The following is a 10051-nucleotide window of genomic DNA, read 5'->3' as shown; positions in this document are numbered from 1 at the left end:
TATATATATATGAGAAAATTTATATTAAATCAGAATTAATCATTTATACGTCAAGTCTTTTTACCTCGACTTCTATAAATTACAGATATAATCGTTTTCTTTTTAAGAGTCGAGATATAATTTTTTCAATACATATTTCACATCTTTCATGCTGATTAATGCTGATTCGTTTTACATGTCTCATTTTACGCAAAGTCTTTATTGTACATACATAGTAAAAATTGCGTACAAAAATAATCTCGGTGTACGGTAGGTCATTTTATATACACTTAAGTAAAATCGCAAAAGCGCAATACCTATATTTTTATAGCTATATGTCATAACAAAACAGGACGGCGCGTATCACACGCTAACATCGCGTTCACTCTCTGTCATTCATAAAGATAAAACGCGGTGCAGCTTAAAAGTCGTGGATAAAAGTTACATGTGTGGTTAATTAACGAGTGACATAATATACTGTGGTACATTTGTACTAAGGTGTATTGTTCTTAACCTTTTCTGTTGCATTCAATCATCTTCCTGATTTACTTCCGGATACACATAGAAAAAAATGCATATAACATTTTCATTAGAAAAATAGCCAATATTCTCTGAGATGTATTTAAGATTAATTCTATCGCACGTCTCATGAGCTTATTTTACAAAAGTTTCTAAAATTCCTAGAAAAATCTTAAAAGATAAATGAAAAATACTTGAGCAAGACAAAACTGAGCTGCCATTCGAAGCTACTAAATACACAATATAAAAGATCAAAGAATCATTCTTTATCTCAGTTATTAAATTTTTCGTACTCGACAAAAATGAGTAACTAATAACTTTTATAAAATGCGAATTAAAAATTATTCACTACAATAAACGATAAAAATATTTCATAAAAATATACTTGTGTGTGTGTGCAGTCAATTTTTGATTATTAAAGTTGAACAAAAAGTTTCACTTGAATTAAAGAGTCATTTACTACAAATTTTTGGTGCTCGGATGAAAGGAAATTCGTTTGTTCCAGAGTTTCGGAACCGGTGAGAGGACCTGTTCCAGAAATAAATGTCTCTTCTCCTTGAGATTAAAACGCACGCTGCACAACGACCTGTCGTTCTTATCGTCTCTTTCTATGGTCCAAGCACGTCTGTCATGACTATCACTGTTATCGTACATCATATTGTTGATTCGCCTGATATTGTTGTTCGACGTGATCGGCGCCAGATTCTCCTTATCCGGCGATTTCTCCGATCTTGTAGGAAGACTGTTTCTCTTGGCGGAAATTTCCGTCTCTGTAGTTTTCTCCTCAGCGAGCCGGGTCTGGCAAGAATTCTCGCCGTTTTCGACGGACACCAGGGGATTCATCTCGACATACAAATCGCTCTCGTTCGTGTCGAAATCGTCCTTACGATCCGCGAACGTGACTTGCCGCACTAGCTTGCTTGCTCTGCTGCCGAGAACCGGCGAATCCGACAGAATAGCGTCTATCAAGGGCGTCTTCTTGATGGATTCTATCGCGCAGCATCGGACAAACTCTCTGATCGCGTCTATCTCGCGTTTCTCGACGTCTCGCGCAGTTAGATCGACCGGACCGACTGTCGTTGACGTATTCTTGAGATCGTTGTCGAACAGCACTTGGGCGAAGCGCGCTCGCGCCATCAAGTTTTTAGGATTCAGATCCTCCCACTGAGTCTCGGTAATGTGATAGACGTGTCGCGGCGAGTTCTCCCCCGTATACCGCCTGATTTGGTCTATCGTACTTACGAGGGTGCTCGCAGAATCACGCGATGGTTCTATTCCGTGCGGAAACTTTTCGTCCGACGAATCGTCGTGCTCTTCCAATATTGTGTCCAGCGCGAGCATGCCGCCCCGATCATCGATCACTACCGGCTTGGCGACGTACAGACTGGCGTTCCGATCATCCACAGTGGATACGGAGAACGCGTTGTCGCCGTAAGACGATTTAGATTCTTCCTTAGATTCTACCAGATCGTAAGTCAGGGCGTCCGCATAATCGTCCTGCTTTAATGTCCCTCGCGAAATCATGCCGTCGGAATATTCCGAGCTGTATGTCGTGCCGGTTGTACTCGTCAAAGTATCACGCCGTCGATCACGTACCACGCTGTCGTCGTGGATGTACGTCTCGATGTCCGTGTAGCCTTTCCAGCTGCGGATGCACCATGGCGGTCTGGCGATTCCCAGTGGACATACGTTCTCGTAGTCATGGATCGACGTCACACAGCTCATCGTCTCGTCCCGTTGTTGCTGCTCGAAAAACAATGTATATGAAAAAATTAGTATAATGTGTATCATAATATAATAATATAAAATAACACGTATAAAATAAGAAATAATAAATTTAAGAACTGAGCTACAAGTTCTTGACTACCTTTTCTATATCGAATATCCTGCCGCTCTCTAACGGCGTCGGGGTCGTCAATTTTCCCCTGTTCTTGATAACGTCCAATGCACCGATCATCTTGCTGGAGCAGGAATTGAACGAGAGAGAATCGTTCAACTCAGAGTTATTGAGCTTGCCAAGCTGATTGAGCAAGTCAATGCTCAATATATCCGGCGCGCGCCAGTCCAATTGCGGCGTGATATCGTGTTCGTAAATGCCGTGACGTTTACGGGACGAGTCGATATCGAGCAAGCCCGGATATAGGGGCGCCGGGCTGCCGGTGCGCGCGTTGTCCGGATTATCATTCGACGCAATCTCCTCCTTGTGTTTGCCGCCGATGCGACTGTGCGGCCTCTCGCACTCGGTGGAAACGCGCACGACACTCGCATTGGACTCGTTCTCCGAGCTGTAGTTGCGATTCACGATGCCCTCCTCCGCGCAATCGGAAATTTGCGCAATATTCGTCAGCAGAGACTGCTTGTCGGTAGCCACCTCCCCCTCCTCGGTCCTCGGCGATATGTCGATGGAGTGGTGCAATGACACTAGGGAACCGCGATGGAACAATTTGAAGGATTTGCTGGGAGTTTCGGTTTTGGCAGTATTCGTAGTGTGCGAGTGCTCGTTGATATTCCGGGAAACGCCGCTCCTTATCATCATCCTCGAAGGATGAAACTTGCCGTAGTACAACGACATGCTCATCAAACCGACGAGCATACCGCCGATTATCGCGGACGCTATCGCAATTATTGTATCACTCGCAATCGTGTCCTTAAAATGCAACGCGTACATAGTGAGGAGGATCAGGTTCTGTGCCACGATCACCGTATAAAAGACGAGTACGCGATAACGCGATCTGCCCTCGCGCAAATTGAAAAAATCGAAGCAGTAGATCAGACCGATGATGCAGTTGTAGATGCGCTCCTCCCACACGGTTGGACAGAACTCCGTTTTCTGTAGAATCACCCAGATCGTCATAAACAGCCAATGCAGACCTGCAAGATACAATAATGTAATTCAGTATTTTTCACGTTGAAACATTTATTAGCTCAATATGTGTTTCAATTTACACAGCAGAGACTCTAAATATAAAATAGACTACTAAAATTCTATTTTTTACAGAAACTAACTTTATTTTGATGCAGATATAAATTTTTTCACAAATAAATCATAATTATTTTATATTTACTATTTTCTATGCATATTTTCCTATTATATTTATATATTGCAATTATACATATACGCTAACTTTGCCTCCTCTTCGTTGTTATTCCTATTGGAGGAACTTACCCAGAAACAAAAAGAACCATGCTCTCAGGAAAACAGCGGCTAACACAAGAACCCCGATTCTGGACAGCAACATACCGCCGCGCCACAGAGCCTGAAGGACGAGAGCGACCCAGGTCACGCTGCTGCGATCGCGATTGATATTGTGCATGGCCCTAATGTACGTACTCACGGCCCATATCAAGGAACAGAAGGAAGCTATAGCCGACGCGCCTGTGAAATAAAAAATGTCACACATATATATAAAATTCATAAATATATAGAATTTAAAAATATGACATTGGGCTCGTCATAGAACGAAATCTGAAATTGAATCTTAATCTAATTCTTAATGTAATGTCCTTGATATCTCCAAAGAAATATATAAGAGAAAGAATGTATATATATAAAAATTATTATATTATATAATCGATTAATATTCATTAAAATTATTATAATATAGATATTACATATACACACTATAATATATATTAGATTAAGGAGCAGGTAAATAAGAAAGTGTAAGAAACTAATTTTTTTTTTTTTTTGTCATGGCAAGTCGCTGCCTTTCTTTCGACTTCTATTTTTGAATACGCTTCGCTTCGCGCTTCGTCGCTTTATATTTACAACCGAAGAGGACACCAGAGAGAGTCCCTCATGTCTCGTGGCACTCGAGTTGTCGCGCATTGTTTTCCAGAGAAACAGATAACGGCTGTCAGCGATAAACAGTCAGGATTCTTTCCGCCTTCCTGCTATCTACCCTGGGGGCGGGGAACACACGAGGGAAGAGAGCTGGAATAATAGCGCGTCCTTCCGCGGCGGATTCGCAGATATTCTTTATATTCCAGGCAGGCTCAGCATCGGTGGTACAGTGATACAACATACTCTCGGCAGCGGTGTTTCTCGGCGGTTGTATTCGCGACTAGATTTACTTTGAAGTAACTTACACATGTAACGGAACAATCCCCGAGATGATACATAAGTCAACGATCGACGTGTCAACTCTGAACGACAATGAAAATTTAACGATTTATCCGCGATTATTAAAAACTGGCTCTTATCACCTCGCGAAAAGAATATTTTCCTTGTTGCAGGTACGTAGTGTATACAGAGTGTTCCAGGTATCAATTTTTCTACAATAAAGTAAAAAGGCTAAAAAAAGATAATAAAATAAATCCAAGAGTGTTATGTGAGAAAAAATAATTCCATTAATTACAGAGACAAATCACGGTGATAAAATTGATCGTACTGTTAACGATCATCTGCATTGTTATATTGTTAATATTGGCAAATTTAACGCAAACTTCGTACACGAAGACAAACATAGAATCGGCCGCATCGCTGAGGTATGCGACGCCGAAATACGCGTCTGAAATAATAATACCGCGAGTAACGATGTCGAGAAATCAAATGGAGGATATTAAAAGAGAGCTGGAGAGCAGAAGACGGGGAATGGCATGCATGTGTGAAACAATTGACGTGAAGGAATCGCGCTTAGACGCCGCGTTGACCAACATGATCATCGACACGTAAGTGAAAGATGCTGAAAAAACGGAACTTTTTTTTTAAATAAAATCCATTTTAATAAATTTTAATTAAGATATACTTTGCCTTTATATAAGAAAATTTAGATCTATAATATATATTTATCTTAAATTACACACAAAACCAGTTTATTTTTATAAATAAATTATATATATAATATTAATATAAAAAATAAATATGTAATTCACGAAGAGATTAGAAAGAAGTAATCAAACTGTTGTATAAGAACATGAAGAAATTGAACGATAATCGAGAATTTGATTCAAAGGGAGCACAACGTGTCGTGGTGCCCCATATACAAGGCGGCGAGTTCTACATGGATGATTTACTTTGCCGCGTTGAAAGGCGCTTTGACGGACGTTACTATGGATTTAATACGACGCAATCTTGTGCAAGTCAGTGATATTGTGAGACAAAAGTTTCGACACGACGAGGATTTTAATAAGACCTATGAGGTGAGGAATACACTGTTAATCCTTTATATGTATAAGACTGCACAATTTTGATCAATCATAAAATAATGATTATATACTCGTATATCAAAAATGCAATAAAAATATATATTAAATATAATAAAAATTATTAATACAATATGAAAATAAAATAATATAGATATAAATTAAATGTATATGTAAATAAAAACATAAATTATTAATAAAATATTTAATACAATAAAAAGTGTATTAAAAATGTATGCATGTAAACGTATATCCATCAAATTAATTATTAAGTATAAAATAATTTTACAAAAATAGAGAAAAATTAAATACAAAATAATTTTATACAATAAGAAAATAAAATATGAACTTTAATTTAAAATCATTTCTTAATTTGTCCCATAAATGATTAAACGAATAAAACGTAATCGACAAATCTAAAACTCGCGAATACGTGTTCAATTTTCAGAAGGTAAGCAAAACTATGAGATTCCTGATCGTGCGAGATCCGCTGGAGCGTCTCTTGTCCGCGTATAGGGACAAGTTGGAGCATATGCAGGGCCGCGAATATTATTACAAACGCTTTGGACGGCGCATCGCGCTCAAATATCGCCAGCCCGGTGACAACGCGACGAGATTAGAGCCGACGTTCGCGGAATTTTTGCGATTTATAGCCAACGAGAGATACTTCGACGAGCATTGGGCGCCGTATTATCGCACTTGCGAACCATGCGCGCTCCATTACGACTACATATTGAAGATGGAGACCTTGGATCGAGATATAAACTTTCTCATACAGGATACCAAACTGAGCGACTATCTCTACGAGATGAAATATCCGAGAAACATCAACCCTCACGGCGCGACCACTAAGAAATTACTCGACGAATACATCACAAGGATACCGCGGTCGCTTCTCGATCAGATTTACAAAATCTACGAGAACGATTATAAATTATTCAACTACTCGTTTATATAATACGTCACCTGTTTCATTTTATATAGGCAGCTTGTAATTATTGTGAAGTATTAAATAAATGCAGAGAATATTAAAATTTGCAGAAATTTTTCTCTCAAACATGATATAATATACAATCTTTTTAAATTATTTTTTGTCCCTTAAGTATTCTTAGAGAGAGAATTTATATACATATTTTATATTTATTAAATATAAATAAAATACGATATATGTATATACAGTTTTCTTAGATTTTAAATTCTTTTCAAATTAAGTAAGCATACGTTCAGGCAATGCAAAATAAAAGAGGAAAAACTATAGAATATATATAGAAGATGCAAAAATAACAGATACATATGTTTTTCATTATGCATATGTAACATTATATACATAAAGTATAGAATAAAATAATATTTAAAAGCTGTCAACAAATAATAGATAGTACTCACTCGTCCAAAATGGAGCGTGATATAATGTTGCAATAATGTACAACTGTAGTATCAACTGTGGCGTAGCTCCCATAAATGATTCAAACAAATGCAACATACATATATCGCTTTCTTGTCGATACACCCAATCCTTGTCTCTGCTGAAGCTCGACTTATTTCTCAAAGAGTGCATTGCAGTGTAAAGCAACGTCAAGTACCTGAAAACAAATATATAAATGGATAAAATAGCTAATTTAATAAATATATGTATAATTATATTTACATAAATTTACAAAACTCTAACAATCTGGTTGATAATCTGGCTAAAGAGATTGTGCAAAAACATAAATATCAAATACCTGTGCAAAAAGCCGAGTAGCAAGAAGTGCAATAACCAGTGAACAGTCCGCAGAGAACCGTCGCTGCGATGCCATCTCAAACTAAATAGTTGAGTAACACAAGCGGGTAAGATGGTGAAACCCATTGCAAAGCATCCCCACGCTGAGCGGCCTTGCAAAAGGTATTCCACACATACAATGCTGTCTGTGTGTGCGAAAAATATCTTACAAAGTGTTCACTATACAAAAACAAAAGCTTTCCCACTAATGCAAATTTCTACAATTGCATGCTCTGAGTACACAAGATTTATCATAAATATCATCATCATATGACCAATGTCAAATGATATTAGTATAAAAAAGAACATTGCAAAGACGCTAATAAAAGTTATCATAAATGTATATTGTCACAATCATCTTTTGCTGCTATTTTGTTTATTGTTTCTATTATATCCTAAAAAAAAAAAACCTTGCTATTTAAATCTATATTTTTATCGCCTTTATATTCAATATTTTCTTTCTATTGTATAACTATAATAAATATAAATATAGAACTTTTAAAAAGAAAAAAAGGCTACTATGTGTTTCTCTTAAAAGAGAAAAAAAAATTTGCGATACTTTTAATTAGCGTCGTCGAAATAAACATCTTAGAGCTGACATAAGCATATACAAGGTGTCCCGCAATTGACGATCTTAATTCTAACGCGAAAGCGTGCGGTTAAGCAATGACAGGATAATCGAGAAAGTTGATATTATTTATGACAAAAATATTTACAAATTGTCAATGTTACACATATCTCTCTGCAAATAAAATTCAATTTAACATTTTAATAATAAAATTCATACACAAAACTAATCGAGGAGATTTGACGCGAGAAGTCTGTCAGTTCAGAAACTTGACACTTGTCATCGAGATCGCAAAATCACGGGACACCCGGTGCATGCGTTTTACGTGCGTGCTGGGGAGCACTCTTTGTTCACCTGTTGCTACGTCCGCGAAAAAGAAACTGACCGAAAGCGCGTAGTACAGCAGGTCGACGATGCGGAATCGGTAACGCTCGAGCCGCCGTCGCGGCGCAGTCGCGTCCGTCTTCTCCATCGTCGTCGTCGTCGTCGTCGTCACGTCCTCGCCGCACGGAACGTTGACGCATCTCGCCCTGTTCGACTCCGCCGCCGCCATCTTCCCGCATCCTCGTCATTCGTCACCCGGCGCGACGCCGGACGCCGGACGCCGGCCACTCTCGCGATATCGGGGCGCGCTCGAATCTCCAATTCGCGCCCGATTCGAGCACCGCTTTCCCCGCGCATGCGCGACAGCGATGTACGCGCGAAACGCGAGAGTCTCGATGGAAAGAACGCGTCGAATCGATCGAGATCAATCAAAACGAATACATGATAATGTAGCGATATTATTTTTTCATCTACTGCTTCAATTTTGCGCGGAAGGTGAAAAGAAAAACTCGATTAATTTTTAAAACTACGCTATGTGGGGCCCCGAACGAACGTTTCGCTGACGCGGCGCATGCGCGAGACACCGAACTCTGATTGGCTCGTACCATCGTGCTTGTTTCAAGGTTGGCCAACCTGAAACGTGACAGGGACGTAGAGCGACGTCGGAATACCTCGGGGTACCCCACGGGGGGCCCGGCACCCCAAGTGTAACGACGTGCGTAGCGCCTGTCGAAAGTGTGGTTCAGTCGAAGGGCACGGGGCACGAGAGTGTTCCTGTCGGAGGGCCTGGAGGGCCGCGAGGCCTCGAGTCCTCGGGGGAGCCGCAGCAGACGAGTTCGACAACCGTACGTCGTTGATTTTACGATGAGGCGGGTCAACGAGACGGCATTGGTTTTCGGCGAGGGACCGAAAAACATGGCGAGCCTCAATGACTAGACGTTGTATGCGTATAAAAACTGTACGCGCTATCCGTCGCGAGAGTCATTATTGTCTCTGTCATCGTCCTTGTAATGATCCGAACCCAAAGGGACGCATGCGCGACAGCGATGTACGCGCGAAACGCGAGAGTCTCGATGGAAAGAACGCGTCGAATCGATCGAGATCAATCAAAACGAATACATGATAATGTAGCGATATTATTTTTTCATCTACTGCTTCAATTTTGCGCGGAAGGTGAAAAGAAAAACTCGATTAATTTTTAAAACTACGCTATGTGGGGCCCCGAACGAACGTTTCGCTGACGCGGCGCATGCGCGAGACACCGAACTCTGATTGGCTCGTACCATCGTGCTTGTTTCAAGGTTGGCCAACCTGAAACGTGACAGGGACGTAGAGCGACGTCGGAATACCTCGGGGTACCCCACGGGGGGCCCGGCACCCCAAGTGTAACGACGTGCGTAGCGCCTGTCGAAAGTGTGGTTCAGTCGAAGGGCACGGGGCACGAGAGTGTTCCTGTCGGAGGGCCTGGAGGGCCGCGAGGCCTCGAGTCCTCGGGGGAGCCGCAGCAGACGAGTTCGACAACCGTACGTCGTTGATTTTACGATGAGGCGGGTCAACGAGACGGCATTGGTTTTCGGCGAGGGACCGAAAAACATGGCGAGCCTCAATGACTAGACGTTGTATGCGTATAAAAACTGTACGCGCTATCCGTCGCGAGAGTCATTATTGTCTCTGTCATCGTCCTTGTAATGATCCGAACCCAAAGGGATTCGTATTCGTTGACGCAGTGTCCGTTAATCGACGTTCGATCGAAA

General features: G+C 40.7%; 2 protein-coding genes across 3 annotated transcripts in view; one reads left to right on the top strand and one right to left on the bottom strand.

Annotated features, from left to right (window-relative positions):
* Window positions 1–9318, bottom strand: part of LOC115244122 (mediator of RNA polymerase II transcription subunit 1) — a 21498-nt gene extending 12180 nt beyond the window's left edge. The window contains exons 1-6 of the mRNA XM_029821522.1: window positions 8328–9318; window positions 7368–7551; window positions 7030–7226; window positions 3665–3874; window positions 2366–3369; window positions 995–2241 (exon numbers count right to left, since the gene is read on the bottom strand). Coding sequence (XP_029677382.1) covers window positions 995–2241; window positions 2366–3369; window positions 3665–3874; window positions 7030–7226; window positions 7368–7551; window positions 8328–8526 — 3041 coding nt within the window. The 5' untranslated portion in view covers window positions 8527–9318. The remainder of the gene's footprint in view (window positions 1–994; window positions 2242–2365; window positions 3370–3664; window positions 3875–7029; window positions 7227–7367; window positions 7552–8327) is intronic.
* On the top strand, window positions 4156–6677 carry LOC115244098 (carbohydrate sulfotransferase 14-like). 2 transcript variants are annotated; one of them, XM_029821491.1, is made up of 4 exons: window positions 4156–4761; window positions 4859–5169; window positions 5454–5640; window positions 6092–6677. In XM_029821491.1, exons 1-4 carry the CDS (start codon window positions 4612–4614, stop codon window positions 6599–6601), a joined length of 1158 nt encoding a protein of 385 aa, XP_029677351.1. In that variant the 5' UTR covers window positions 4156–4611; the 3' UTR covers window positions 6602–6677. The 2 variants fall into 2 exon arrangements, with proteins under 2 accessions (XP_029677351.1, XP_029677359.1); XM_029821499.1 differs by having other exon boundaries at window positions 4173–4734.
* Window positions 9319–10051: the final 733 nt, after the last annotated feature.

Source organism: Formica exsecta, unplaced genomic scaffold, assembly GCF_003651465.1.
Source record: "Formica exsecta isolate Colony F162 unplaced genomic scaffold, ASM365146v1 scaffold120, whole genome shotgun sequence".
NCBI classification, from domain to species: Eukaryota; Metazoa; Arthropoda; class Insecta; order Hymenoptera; family Formicidae; genus Formica; species Formica exsecta.
This window is presented reverse-complemented; position numbering and strand designations above follow the sequence as displayed.